Source organism: Gymnoscopelus braueri (assembly GCF_963280865.1).
Source record: "Gymnoscopelus braueri genome assembly, chromosome: 15".
NCBI lineage: Eukaryota > Metazoa > Chordata > Actinopteri > Myctophiformes > Myctophidae > Gymnoscopelus > Gymnoscopelus braueri.
Window position 1 is genome coordinate 35,691,115 of NC_137620.1, and position 15,460 is coordinate 35,706,574.

General features: G+C 40.5%; 1 protein-coding gene across 1 annotated transcript in view; it reads left to right on the plus strand.

Annotated features, from left to right (window-relative positions):
- dnah2 (dynein, axonemal, heavy chain 2) overlaps nt 1–15,460 on the plus strand; it is a gene marked incomplete at both ends in the record, with an annotated part of 428,475 nt that overhangs the window by 119,695 nt on the left and 293,320 nt on the right. The window contains 2 exons of the mRNA XM_080450915.1: nt 7,152–7,344; nt 10,938–11,138. Of these exons, the coding sequence (XP_080307041.1) occupies nt 7,152–7,344; nt 10,938–11,138 (394 nt within the window). The remainder of the gene's footprint in view (nt 1–7,151; nt 7,345–10,937; nt 11,139–15,460) is intronic.

The following is a 15,460-nucleotide window of genomic DNA, read 5'->3' on the forward strand; positions in this document are numbered from 1 at the left end:
ACCACTGCGCTGTGGTATGATCAAGCAGGGCGCTAATTTATGAAAAAACACAAAACGTTTAAAATATGCAGATTTCTGCCCGACAGCAAGGAAGATGTTAAAACTGGGGTCATTAATAGTAAAGAGGACGATATCCTCTGGTCTAGTGGTTGGAGTGCCTTTGCATAATAGGAGGCTTTGGAGTGTATTCCTCAGCTCAGCAAATAAAAGCATCTAAGTTCTGACATGTATCGGTCCACTGGAGCGAGGTTATTATAGTTTAGCAATTTTCACAAAGTATTGTGTGTTAAAAAAAACTCGCGGTTCGATTCCACCGCGGTGGAATCCGGCTTTGTCGAGCGTCTCTATACGAACACAATTTGGTCCGTGTTCGGGGGAGGGAAACTGGGCGGCAGTGGTGGAAAAAGTACTCAATTTTTTTTACTTAAAGGGATATTTCACTTTCGCATAAAATAAACATTAAAAAAAAATATTTAAAAAAAATGAAAGAAGTTATGGCAAAATAAAGGCCCCCTCACACATTAGTAGGACACTCTAATGCGTGAGGGGGCCATGAATTTTCCATTACTTTTTTCATTTATTTTTAATATATTTTTTAAATGTTTCCCCCCGCCGAAAGTGAAGTATCCCTTTAAGTAAAAGTATCAATACTGCAATATACTGTAGAAATGCTCTGTTACAAGTAAAAGTTTGGAATTCCAAATGCACTTGAGTAAAAGTACAAAAGTATTGGTGTCAAAATGTACTTAAAGTACTGATAGTAAAAGTACTATTTATGCAGAATGTCCCATTTCAAGTTTTCAAATGTAATGTATAAAAATCGATGAGACGCATTGTGAGCTTGTAGATCTGCTATTTTCAAATGGCCAAAATGTATATAGGGCTGAAGTGATATATGTTTTGTAATCAAAATCTACAAAGTAACTTGTAACTAAAGTTTTCAAATAAATGTGGTGGAGTAAAAGTACAATATTTGCCTCTGAGATGTAGTGGAGTGCTGAAAATTGGAAGTAGAATAAAAGTACCTCAAAAATGCGTACTTAAGTACAGTACTTGAGTAAATGTACTTAGTTACTTTACACCACTGCTGGGCGGGGAGGGGGATATTTGTCACTGCATGTACTCCTGTGGGCTGGGGCGACGACTGTCGGCAGGGAGTGTTTGGCGGGAGGAGCAGGACGCAGGCTTCACGTCCTCCTGGTGGGGGCTCCTTACTGGCAGGTGAGCCAGTAGGATACAAAAGCAGTGACGACACACACGTACAGTAATTGGAATGAATTGGCATAACGACTAAAACAACTAAAACAACAAAAAAACATACATTTAAATAAATGCATTCACAGTTTAAACTGGCACAGCTAAATTTCATATCCACTTTACTGTACAATACTAGGCTTATGTATGAAATATTGTCTTATCAACTATTCCCCCAAATTTTCCCAAAATGTCAAATAAATAAATGAGTTAAAATACATTTAAAACATCAAAGAATAGTGGCGTAATGCATTGTGACCTTGTATATATCTACTATTTTCGTTATTCATCATATTCAAAGTATAGGGCTTTTAAGTGTTTTTTAAAGCATGCAGGCTTTGAACCCTGATCGTATGATCTCAAGCAGTCTGGACGCGGTTAGCCTCCAGTGTGTGTACCAAAAAAAAATGCTTTTTATAGATACTAACCGTTTACAATGCAGTTTACATTAACCAGGAGTATGAATACTTTGACCCTATACTTTGAAGTATACCGGGGTTGAGTACTTTGTCCCCCCACTGCTCATGTGTGGAGGAAACACAGCCCATGCAGGGACAGCTGTCTCTCATTCCGTCTTAGGATTTGATACTGTACATTCTTGTATTGTGTTGTTGTGAAGTAAAAAATTAGAGGTGTTCATGCCACCATGGGGCTGGATGATGCAGGGCTGCGTGCTTTCTTTCCTCCTCCCCTCGGTGACCTCTGGGAATGCAGGGCGGCGAATTTCTGTAGTTGCTCCTCACATCTTTGTAGCCCTCCTCCTCTTCTACAAGCCTCTGGAGAGACCACCCCCCCCCCCCCCCCCGACATCATCGCTTCATCTCCTCGCCTCACTCACCCTGCCGGCTGTCCTTTTCAACCGGGGGGCAGCAGCTGCGACCACGCGCGCGACACACACACGTGTGTGTGTGTGTGTGTGTGTGTGCGTGTGTGAGAGAGAGAGCAAAGAGTGTGACCGACAGCAGGGGTCCAGGGGGTGCATAGGGGCACCTGGCTCACACATAACATTTCTTACATTTTCAAGATTATTCAAACCTTTTCATGTTTTTATTATTTTAAATAGCCGATCTACAAGCTCACTCTTGTGATATACACAGTATATATTATAATTCTTTGGTACAAAAAAAGCTCCATTTACAGTTTTCAGGAAAGGGAGGAAGAATAGAGAAAGTGCTCCTCGGAGCACAGGTCTCCGCCAGGAGGTCAGGTACTGTTATTGTGGTCTCCTGGTGGCGCTATAATAGGCCAATGTGAAAAGGGTGTCATTTCTTCATAGGCCTCTCACGGCAATCGGACACTGCATTCATGATTTGAGGCATTTTGTTCCAAAAATGTGTTTTGCTAAATTAGACCTGCTGGTGGCACTAGTGACACCTCCTCCTCAAACGAGCGCTCCTTTTTCAATTTTTCTGGAATGCCAATTTCCCTGTGACATATACAGTACACTATATCGTTGCTTTCGGGGCAGAAACCTCCCATCTCCATATTCTAACTTTTTTGTGTAAATTTACGTCCTACTTGATCATACTACAGCGTCACACAAAAGCATCAAAAGTAGCAGATCTACAAGCGCGAAACACGGCACAAAACGACGCGTTGAACTTGTAGATCTGCTACTTTCACATTTGTTTTATTTGAATCCTGAAAAGTAACAGTTTTGGACATATGAGGTTTCCATCCACCCGACAGCTACCGATTATTATATAATTATACTATATATAGATCACACACACACACCTCCCCCCACTCCCCCCCCCCCTCAGCACACACACACACATCCCCATCAATTTGCCTCTCTATCAAACACTGTGTTCTTCTTCCACTGGGAACAATATGCTAGCTCCTGAGTTCTAACCCCAGCGGTACTCTACATGTACATGCCAGCATGTGTGTGTGTGTGTGTGTGTTCACCCATGAAAAACACAGCTTTTAACTAGTGTGGGTGTCTGTCTTCAAGGCGGTGTCAAGACCTCTCCAGTGGAAGTGTGTGTGTGTGGAAGTGGGAACATGTTAAGTACTGCATGTAGTAGGTTGTGGGGGCGCTGTGGGACTTTGATGTTATGGTTTCCCCCGTATTTGATTATTCTACTTGGAAGTAGGGCGGGGCGATGTGACTTTCAAATCAATATCACGATTATTTCAAACTAGATTAGAGGTTCTGAACAACTGTCTATCCGACCGACTCGACGCCGGGCACCGCGCGCTACCTCAGGTCGTCAGCGACTCACGTGTTGCGTTTGAAGTCGGTCGGTTCTCGAGATACGTGAACTACAGATGCATTTATAGTATATAGTTAGTTATATTGTGTTTGCACAGTCTTTGCAGAGCATTTCCCACTAACATCTCGTTGCTGGAACCTGTATGACATTGCTGTTGAGCAGAAGCCTTGTGTCTTCATGTTTTATGTTTTTAAATTTTTCCATAAATGAATGCTCTAGTCTTCTTAATTCATTGAGTGCGATTCACGTGTTTCACGTGTTTTACCGCTATGGTGCAACGTGCAAATCACGTGTTTTGAAAAAATTGTTTAAAAAAAAAATAAAGCGAACATTTTAACTTAAATCTTTGCTACTGGGGGTCCCTGGAACAACATATTTTGAGATGGGGGTCGGCGGCCAAATACATATCATTTTGGGGGTCCTTGACATGGAAAAAGTTTGAGCACCACTGATATAGAAACATACGTTTTTCAGAAAACTGTTAGGATTTAGAAGACATTAGTAAAAATCGGCCTCAGGTCTTAATGGGTTAAAGAAAAACTTTAAATATTCACTTCTGGTCCGTGGCCAAATAAATATCTATTACACAAAAACAGTTTGAGAAACACTGGTATAAAGGTTTCCACCCGACAGCAACAATGAGAGAGGGAGAAATAAACCCTTTCTTGAGCTGGTTCATGTTCGTCCCATTTGATGAGGTCTAATTTTGCCTGTTTTCCAAGCTTACAGTAAACAAGCTGCTATATCTCGTTTTACCCTGCAATCCACTCACTCATTTCTCATGTAATAAGCTGGCCAACGGCAGGAAATTCCTCCACAAACGCCCCACAGAGAACCGTGAAATTATCTGCAATAGATCTCGTGAAAAAAATAAAGCGGCGTCCAAAGTATTTCGTATCCCTCCCATCGCCCAGTTCCAGTCCAGACACTTCAACCGACACTTCATGGCTTAGCAATGTAATGAGAGAACTCAATGGCCGCAATTGTTGAACTCGCACCAAGGCACACACAAACAACACTCAGTCAAGTTACATTCTCTTATTTATGAGCTTTATACCAGCAGTGGGGGAGAAAATCTGAACATGCAGATTTTTTTTTTGTTAGCAATACGGTACCACCATGTAGAACTACTCAGTTACAAGTAACATTCCTGTATTCACTATTGTCCTTGAGTAAAAGTACAAAAGTACCAAAGTATTACTCATTATGCAGAAAGTCTTTTAAATTTGTCAAAAATATTTTGAACATCTGCAAGCTCACAATGCATCACATTGCGATGCATTCTGGCTGTTTTTACAAATAGTTCAAGTATAAAATAGGGCTTAATTTGGTTCATGTACGTTTTGTACGTTTTCAAATAATTGTGGTGGAGTAAAACGTACAATATCAGCCTCTGAGATGTACTGGAGTTGAAGTATAAAGCGTTGACAAATGAACATAGTACTTGAGTAAATGTCAGTGGTGGAAAAAGTACTCAAATGTTTTACTTAAGTAAAAGTATCGATACTGCAATGTAGAAGTACTTTGTTACAAGTAAAGGTCCGGAATTTAAAATTAACTCGAGTAAACGTACAAAAGTATTGGTATTAAAATGTACCAAAAGTAAAAGTACTAAAATGTTTTTAAATTGCAGATCTACAAGCTCACAACGTGTCGCGATGCGACGCGTTGTGAGCTTGTAGATCTGCTATTTTCAAATAGCCTATGTATAAAATAGGGCTAAAGTGGTTAATGTGTGTTTTATAATATAATGACTTATAGCTGCAAAGTAACTAGTAACTAAAGTTTTTACATAATTGTAGTGGAGTAAAAGTATAATATTTGCCTCTGAGATGTAGTGGAGTAGAAGTAAAAGTATAGACGATTGGAAATACTCCAGTAAAGTAAAAGTATTTTTTTTTACTTAAGTACAGTCCTTGAGTAATTGTACTTAGTTACTTTGCACCACTGGTTTGCTTTCCACCTCTGCACACAAACACCACCCAGTCATGTTACATTCAGCTATTTATGAGGTTTATACAGCTGACTGTTTAATGGTCACAGCGGAGCTCTTTTGGAACCGCACATATTTGGTCCCAGGGTTATCCCATAGCCCCGGGGTAGACTACAGCTCTGGCTCACGGCTAATTAAGGCCCTTTACACATCAGTTAGCACACAGTTAACTTCTTAAAATGAGTTCCAGGAAACTTGGAGGCTATCTAACCCTGGGCCGCCCCCCCCCCAAAAAAACGCTTCTCTGTAGAGAGTGGAAATGACGTTAGCCCAAGGCTAGTGTGCCTGAGGTTATACATGAACCCCAAAGAGACCTGGGTCCCATGCCGTGAAAAGGACTTAAAGGAGAATTTTGGACTGAGGTTTTCTTGCCTTTTCTATGACGTTATGATATCTTAGGATGAATGGTACAGCAGAAAAATGTCATAACTCCATCCCGGGGCCGCCACAGCTTAAAAGGTGCGCCAATAGGCCTTGCGCTAGATCGCATATTTTAATAGCCTTTTTTTGTGTGTTTTTTTGGTGAGATCTGACGTTCATAGTGACAGAACACTGTCAAAAAAATAATAATAAAATTAAAAAAACAAGTCTCGCTAGACGAGATCGAAATCTCGAGATTTCAATCTCGTCTAGCGAGATTTTTGTCACTATGAACGAGTTATGACATTTTTCTGCTGTACCCATTCATCCTAAGATATCATAACGTCATAGAAAAGGTAAGAAAACTTTAGTCCAAAATTCCCCTTTAAGGCAGCTAACATTATGGTGTGTGGTGTGTTAATACTAGACTAACACTTGTCACACACAAAAAAAGAAAACATTAAAAGTTTTGTTTTTATTAATGCGACCACACAATTTTGGGCATGACTATTAATGTCAACTTTTTAAATATTTTACTCAAATGTAAATCCAAGTTGTTATTATTATTATTTTCAGGGCTCAAATGCCAAATGTCAGGGCAGCAAGGTCATCAAATAAAACAATGATTTTAACACATTCACTGCCAGGGGTCTTCTAAAACAGGCTGCAGCCTCTGCCAGCATTTTTTACGATGTTCTTACCTTTTCAAGTAGTCACAGAATATTTATCTCCAGTATGATCGATCCCTGATTCTTTTTATTTCACAAAATATATATATATTTTTTTATTATATATATTTTTTTATAAACTCCCGAGTAAAAAAAACTACGACAAAAAACCTTGTTGAAAGGAGAGAGGCAGAGGAGAAAACGGTTAAATTAGCTGGGTCAGTGTGGGCACTGTGGGCAGGGCATCAAGGCTACTGTGGGCACTGTGGGCAGGGCATCAAGTCTACTGTGGGCACTGTGGGCAGGGCATCAAGGCTACTGTGGCCGCAGGACATGCATCACATTTTTTTGAGGTGCAGAAGGTCAAACTGATGGCGCATGGGCATAATAATTATGTGGTATTTTTCAGTGGCGAGATTCATAAAGGTCAGAGTTTTTGAAAGTTTCATCCTCAGTGATATTTATGTGTGTTGCTGATGTGCCCTAACTTATTTTGTTTTAGTTTGTTTAGCAAACGCATAATAAAGTTTCATTTAGTTTGTATAAAGCCTTGTTTTTTTGTATTCACTACATTAAAAAATATCTAGTATTGGTATTATTATTTTTTTTTACTGTAAAAACTCATAAGGTCATCCCTGTCTCTCTGTGTCTCTCCAGAGGAAGATGAAGAGATAGTGAAGATCCAGGCTGCGGTGTCGGCGGGGACGGCCTCCAACGGCGTGCACCTGCAGACCTACCTGCAGACGTGGGACAAGTACCGCGAGATCTGGGAGATCAACAAAGACGGCTTTGTGCGCCGCTACCAGAGGCTCAACCAGCCCGTCTCCTCCTTCGACGCAGACATCGCCAGGTAACACCTGACTGACGCGCCCGGGTTTGATTGATACCCCTCCTCCCTGGAGAGATATATTGTTTTTCAGTGGTGGAAGAAGTACTCAGATATTTTACTTAAGTCAAAGTAGCAATACTACGATGTATAAATACTCTGTTACAAGTAAAAGGCCTGTGTTCCAAATACCACTTGAGTAAAAGTACAAGAATATTGGCATCAAAATATACTTAAAGTACCAAAAGTAAAAGTACTAGAATGTTTGAAAATAGCAGATCTACAAGCTCACAAGGCGTCGTGTTGTGAGCTTGTAGATCGTCTTTTTTCAAATAGCCGATGTATAAAATAGGGCTAAAGTGGTTACTGTATGTTTCATGATATCATAATTTATATCTGAAAAGTAACTACCTAGTAACTAAAGTTGTCAAATAATTGTAGTGGAGTAAAAGTACAATATTTGCCTTTGAGATGTAGTGGAGTAGAAGTAAAAGTACTGCAAATGGGAAATACTCCAGTAAAGTAAAACTTCCTCAAAAGTGTACTTAAGTACAGTACTTGAGTAAATGTACTTACAGTAGTTGCTTTACACCACTGTTGTTTTTCCAACGCTTGCTGAGGAAGAGGAATGCTTATTTTTGTTAACTCGACGTCCTTAGCCACATTAACCCTAGCGTCCTAATCTGGGGGGGTGAACATTCGGCGGAAATAGTCGATCTACAAGCTCACAAAGCGTCGCAACATGACGCATTTTGACTCTTGTGAGCTTGCTGTAGGTTGGCTATTTTCGGCAAAGAGATTTGGTGTAGAGGGAAATGCTAGCAACCCTATAGCATAGAGCCCTGAGGGACCGCAGTCAACAAAATATGTGGGGTTTAAAGTGCTTAAATCACTTCACAACAAGGCAGGCGCGCCAACAGTGAAGACAGAGGCTTGTGAGGCGTGCCCGAGAAAGCCATTTGGACAGTGAGTGCCTGTGTCGACCCGCCAAGCGCGTCGACGGCGAAATCAGTGTCCGAGTTGGCAAGGCGTGGTGGACGCAATCGTTCGTCACGTGACGCAAAAGCGCTCCCTTCCCCCTGTCTCGGCCAACGTAGCCTATTTACAAGATCACTGAGCTCGTAGATAAACTGTTTTAATCTAATGTTCACCTATTATGACATGTCCAGAATACTGTATGGACGCCAGGGTTCATGTGGTTAAAGTTGAGGAGCATAGCAAACGTTTGCCTTTAGAGAATGAAGACGTGTGTCCGAGGAAGGTCGGAAGGAGATGAGGTTTGCATTGACGTATTATCAGTGGAAGGGTCGAGGTGTGGTGATGTGGAGAGAGAGAGAGAGAGGGAGAGAGAGAGAGAGATAACTGATGGAGGGTGAAGGATAAATGACACACACACACACACACGCACACACACGCACACACACACGCACACACACACACACACACAGGTGATGAGGACACAATGTGAGGATAAAGCAAAGAACATTGTCCTTGTGACCTCCGCTGAATCTATAGGCGTGCGTCCTTAGCAAATATTAGACACGCACGCACGCACGCACACACACACACACAGATGCACACGCACGCGCACACACACACACACACACACACACACACACACACACACACACACACACACACACACACACACACACACACACACAGTCTTCAGGCCTGGATAGATACATACACATACGTACGTAGATACACAGTGTGAGTATGCATTATTGCCTTATGGATTTGTCAGTGTGGTATGTAAATTACTGTAATGTCAACACTGTGGTGTGTGTGTGTGTGTGTGTCTGTCCCTCTGGATACGACGGCTGCAGTATGTCGATAATATTTAGATATCAACGGTGAACATATTTACAGTGGAAGACATGAGGCTGTCTTCATCAATGTTCCTGTGGCCTTTAATTGATTTATTCACATTTGACAGTGAGAGAGGAGAGCAAGGGCAGAGAGGAGGTGACGGTACGCAGCGCAGAGCTCCCCTCCCCGGCTAGAAATTGAACTGGAGACGTTGCGGTTTTGTCTAGTCAGCGTCTACGCTGGCCGAACCACCAAGGCGCTAATGCTAATCTATAATTAAATTGATATCTATTACTTGCAGACAGTCCTGAATGATATATTTATGTAGCTTGTGAAATTAAATTAACCATGTAAGCCCTACGTATATGAATCTACTTCGTCATGCAACGAATAGCGGATGTAGTGGATCTAAAAACATTAGATCTACAAGCTCACAACAAATTCTGATGTGATAGAGCTGCTATATTTGCTAGTGTTTATTCATGCAAGAATGCTAATATTTATTTATATATTTGAAATCAAATATATTTTATTATTTGAGTTTGTGTGTATAACACAAGATGTTTTATAAAGAATAGTAACAAGTTACTGAGAGAACAAAAAATAATCTGCATTTCATTTAGTTTCTTCCTTTCAGATTACTTCATTAAATCACATGGTTAAAGGCAAGAAATGCGGATCTACTTTTCCAAATTTTAAGCATATTTATCTCACCAGTTTTGATTTATTTCAAACCTCCGAACATAAATGCAGACAACGGTTAAAATCTTTATAAAGTACGTAAATGCTCTTGAAGAAGGTTTTTTGACGAAACGCGTTGGCATCTGTTTTTTTTTGTGATGTGAACCAAATAAATATGTGGAAATATGAGTAATGTGTCCTCTTTGACTTGAAGTTAGAGATGTGCTATCTTTTCTTCACATCTTTAGAATCTGTTTACTGGATTGAGAATCCAACTGTTGAAGCGCAACCGCTTTTACTAATTCAGTAAATGTCTGAACATTTCTTGTTATTGTTTATGTCAAACTCTTTCAAAGCCTCTATGAAGTTAATGTTGTCGACGCGCATGCACTGTAAATAAGTTACTGTCGGGTGGAAACTGGAAACCTTGCATGTCCAACACCGTTCCTTTTTTATTATCGTTTTAAAAACATCACAACGCGTCGCATCACGGCACGTTGTGACGCTTGTATCTCTGCTAGTTTCACTACTCTATTGCAACACTATTGCAACACTCTCAAAGTAGGAAAAAACATTGAAATATGGAGATACAAGGTTCCTGCCCGTCAGCATTCTATCATTCTCCTTGTCTGTCTCACTTCTTTCTGCCAGTGGCGGAAAGTACATTTACTCAAGTACTGTACTTAAATACAATTTGGAGGTAGTTTTACTTTACTTGAGTATGTCCATGTTCCAATACTTTATACTTCTACTTTTCTACATCTCAGAGGCAAATATAGTACTCTTTACTCCACTCCACTAGATTTAGCATATTAATGCAAAACATACATTAACCAGTTACGTTTTTTTCATAGGTTGCCCAAATCATGAAAAAAGGGTGACATTTTGTGAAATGGTACTTTTACTATTGTATCTTATAAATATTGATGCCAATAAAGGCCTTTTACGTGTAACAGAGTATATTTCTATATTGTGGTAGCGCTACTTTTAACTTGAGTAAACCTCAAGTGTACTTCATCCACCACTGCATTACAACACAATAATAACACATCCTTCTCCTTTGTGTCTGTGTCCCTTTGCTATCTGCCCACGTTTTTCACGTCCTTCCTTGTTCCACATGTCAGGTACACGGAGGTGGCCAACAACGTTCAGAAGGAGGAGGCGGTGGTCAGCGTTCAGTTCGTGCTGCTGGACTGCACGCCGCTCAAGATGTCCCTGGTGCAGCACTGTGACGAGTGGCAGGGCAAGTTCACCCAGCTGCTCAGCCTCACGGCCTGCACGCGCCTCCGGGAGCTGCACGCCTTCCTTCACGACAACTCCTCCAGGTCTGTTATGGGAGACACTAGGCATGTAACGATTACGATTCCAATCACGATACTAGGTTCACAATACGATTTTTTTATTTTTTTTTATGATTTCTCTTACACAATCCAGTATTTTCTGTGGTTCCAGTGAAGAAAACAAATATTTATTCGCGACCCTCCATTCCCTAGTTATTGGCAGTTGAAGAATATAGCTTGTTCTCGCCAAAAATGCAGAAGAAAACAAGGAAGCTGAGAAAAAGCTGTTTCTTTTTTGGCGAACACGTGATTTCCTGCTTCACTGCTTCACTGGGAGTCAAATGGTGACTCATAGGTTAGCGAAAAGCGCCATCTAGCGTAAAAACTGAAAACACACAACATGCGTAAAAAAGTCTGGGTGTTGGATTGACATACATCAAAACACGTCATTGGCAGTCAATGTGTTAATGGGATAACTAATGATACATCAACTTTGGTTAAGTCATAGTGACTTCACCGTTAACAGGAATTAATTATAAATTCATGACGAATTCATGTATGAGTTAATCATTAATTAAGCGTTAATTACCTGCATAGAATCTGCCCATTATGAGGAAGTGTTACCGAATTCTTGCTGTGTCATTTAGCCCTACCCTACGCAGTGTGGCTTGACTCTGCAGCAATGTAGCAGATCACGCTTGGTTGTTTTGAAGCTTTGTCGCCGCTAGTACAGTATGAACGTAGCGTCAAGCTACACACACACACACATACGTTTGATCAGTGGGAAGGAATGACTTTTATCTGAATCTTGCTGTGTACAAAGAGAGCCTCTTGTTATGAAGTAACTATAGTCTCTCAAGCCAGACTTGTCTCTTTCACATTCTTTGAATGCTACAGAGAGTCTGTAATTCTGCCTGGTAGTAATTGAAAACAGTTCATCTGAATTTGAAACATTTGAAAAATTGTGGGAACCGACACGTCTTTGTCTTGAGAGACTATGAAGTAACTGACTAACTATACGGCGATGTGGAGAGGTCTGCTCTGTCTCATAAAAACAGCTAATTTATGAAGACATAATCATTATAAGCTTGGAAAGAGTCCCTTCTGTGTATTTCTTTCACTATTCACCCATATAAACCCAGTCTAATCCACCTTAGGGAAACTGCCAAGGTTGTACATAACCAGGAGTTTGGGTGTTTCGGGATCTCTCTGTGCATCGTGCGGCATTGGCTCAGGAGGCAGTGGTGGAAAGTAATTAAGTACATTTACTCAAGTACTGTACTTAAGTACAATTTTGAGGTACTTTTACTTTACTAGAGTATTTCCAATTTTCAATACTTTTACTTCTACTCCACTACGTCTCAGAGACAAATATTGTACTTTTACTCCGCTACAATTATTTGAAAACTTTTGTTACTGGTTACTTTGTAGATTATTATTTTCACAAAACATACATTAACCACTTCAGTCCTACAGTATATACATTTCGGCCTTTTGAAAATAGGCGATCTACAAGCTCACAATGCGTCGCAAGCTTGTAGATCTGCTATTTTCAAAATATTTGTATACAAACTTGTGAAATGGGACATTGGTTTGGTACATTGGTTTGGTACTTTGCATGGTTTTCCTCCACTGTCGGTGTGTGAATGTGTGCGTAATGCAGTAGTTCTCAGACTTTTTTGTGCCAAGGACCCCCAAATTGATATATATTTGGCCGTGGACCACCCATCGCGAAATGTTTTGTGCACAGGGACCCCCAGAAGAGAAGATATGTGTTAAAAAAATTCAAAATGATTCAACATTTTTCAAACACTTTCAAGACTTTTCAGAAATGTCAAAAAAATAGCAGATGTGCAAGCTCGCAGCGCGACACGAAGTGACAATCTGTGAGCTTGTATATCTGCTATTTTTGAATAGCCAACATAGAAAATAATGGATAAAGGGGTTAAAATGAGTGTAATGCTGGTTGGTGCCATGCATGGTTGCCTCTTCTGTGGATGTGTGCATGTGTACGTGCACACTAATGTGTATACAGCCGGGTCCATGCTGTTGTAGTGTGTGTGTGTGTGTGTGTGTGTGTGTGTGTGTGTGTGTGTGTGTGTGTGTGTGAATGGGTGAAGGTGAAATACATTATTGTAGTGAGAGAGATGTTCCACGGGTCTGATGTGTCAGGCTGTATGGTACTTGTAACTCTAATACCTGGTGAGGCTGTGGGGCGTTAATGAAAATGGCAGTGCAGAATTGCCCTGTTCATTTCATACAATTTGTGCTCGCAATCTGCATTAAATAACCTCTGATTTTCTAAGGCAGCTGGTAATTGCTCAATCAGTGAATGGGACCGTCTTCTAGGCACATTTTTGAAGGTGAAAGCAGGGCTTTAAACAGCGGTGGAAAGTAATGAAGCCCATTCACCCCAAAAAATACTTATTTTCAATCAATTACACACCCCATGAAGCCTTGAATTTTTTTGACAAAGCCAGACATCAAATTATTGGCTTAGGAATAAGTCTAAAACAAAAAGGCATCATGAGGTGTGTAATTGATAGAAAATAAGTAATTTTTTGGGTGAACTACTCCTTTAAGTATTTTTCAGGTACTTTTACTTAACTTTTTTTCCCCTTATCCACCTGTTTCCGCGGGAATTTACTGGAGCAAAAATCCTGTGTGGGAAACATCCTGCGGGGGGACCGGAAGTAGGAAATAGCGGCTCAGTGTGTTTACATTTGCCAGCAGAACGTAGCTCGTTCGCAGCTGGCGAACGGGCCTTTTGCATGTAGTTGAAGCGCAAGGGGGCGGTGCATGGGGAGAGAGTCAGCGCACTGAAGTCAAGGCACACTACAGACTACTGTGTTGTTGACAGACAACGGATGCACGCTTATTATGAGAAACAACACAAATAAAACATGGCAAAACAGTTGCGTGCATTAGTGCAAGATGAGGGTAAAGGAAACATTCAGTCTAAATGTCCAGTAATTCGCACGCGAAAAGGAAACATTAATGTCCAGTTTGCTAATCCACAACTACTGTGCCAGATAATCACCAAGAGAGTTAAAAAAGAAAAAACGTTTCAGTCATTCAGTCCGACTTCACTGTAGCATATAGTAGCCTTTTCATAAATTATATTTGTATTAGGCTGTCCTAAGAGTTTATAATATTTAGAGAAATGTAAGGTTTCAAATACAAAAGTATTGGTAGTAGTTGCTGGACATTTAGACTGAATGTTTCATTTATCCTCATCTTGCGCTAATGCACGCAACTGTTTTGCCAGGTTTTATTTGTGTTGTTTCTCATAAGCGTGCATCCATTGTCCGTCAACAACACAGTAGTCTGTGCCTTGACTTCAGTGCGCTGACTCTCTCCCCCCCCGCCCCCCGCCCCCTTGCGCTTCAACTACATGCAAAAGGCCCGTTCGCAGTACAGCTACGTTCTGCTGGCGAATGTAAACACACTGAGCCGCTATTTCCTACTTCCGGTCCCCCCGCAGGATGTTTCCCACACAGGATTTTTGCTCCAGTAAATTCCCGCGGAAACAGGTGGATACTTTATACTTCTATTCCACTACATCTCAGATACAATTATTTGACAACTTTAGTTACTAGTTACTTTGGAAATTTAGATTACTAGAGGTTCTGGCCGATAGCAGATCTACAAGCTCATATTAGTGCCACGCTATGAGCTTGTAGTTGTAGATCTACTATTTTTGAATAGCCAAATAAATCTTAAAATGACAAAGATGCTTTCCCTGATTGAATAGGACAGGTTAATATATATATATATATATATATATATATATATATATATATATATATATATATATATATATATATATATATATATATATATACGGGAGGCCGCAGCCAGAGCATATTTGGGGGTCTTTGGCACGTTAAAAGTCCTGCTTTAGGCTATGTTTAATGTTAATAAGCTAGTTTAAGCCACCTGATGCATGCTGGCAAACCACGCTATGTAAAGCTGAATGCTGCAAGTGTCAAAGTGTGAGTGAGTCAGTCTATGCAGCCCGGGCCTATTAGTGGAGATTTGTATCGATCGGTTCTTTTAATTGCGTTTTCAGGCATTTTAACCCATTGATACCTGGAACGCATCTGTGTCACTTTAGATTTCTTTAGGCTATTCAAAAATAGCAGATATACAAGCTCATAGCGCGGCACCGAGTGCCGCGCTATGAACTTGTAGATCTGCTATTTTTGAAAAATCGAGGGAAAAAAAAAATTGGTTTTTTTTTCAATTTTTTTTTAGGATTTAGAAGACATTTCTAGAATCTTCTCAGGTCTTAATGGGTTAAATTGAGCATTTGAAAATCATGTTAACGTGAACAGAGGTGAAGGTTTATCTCCCGCCGACGTGAA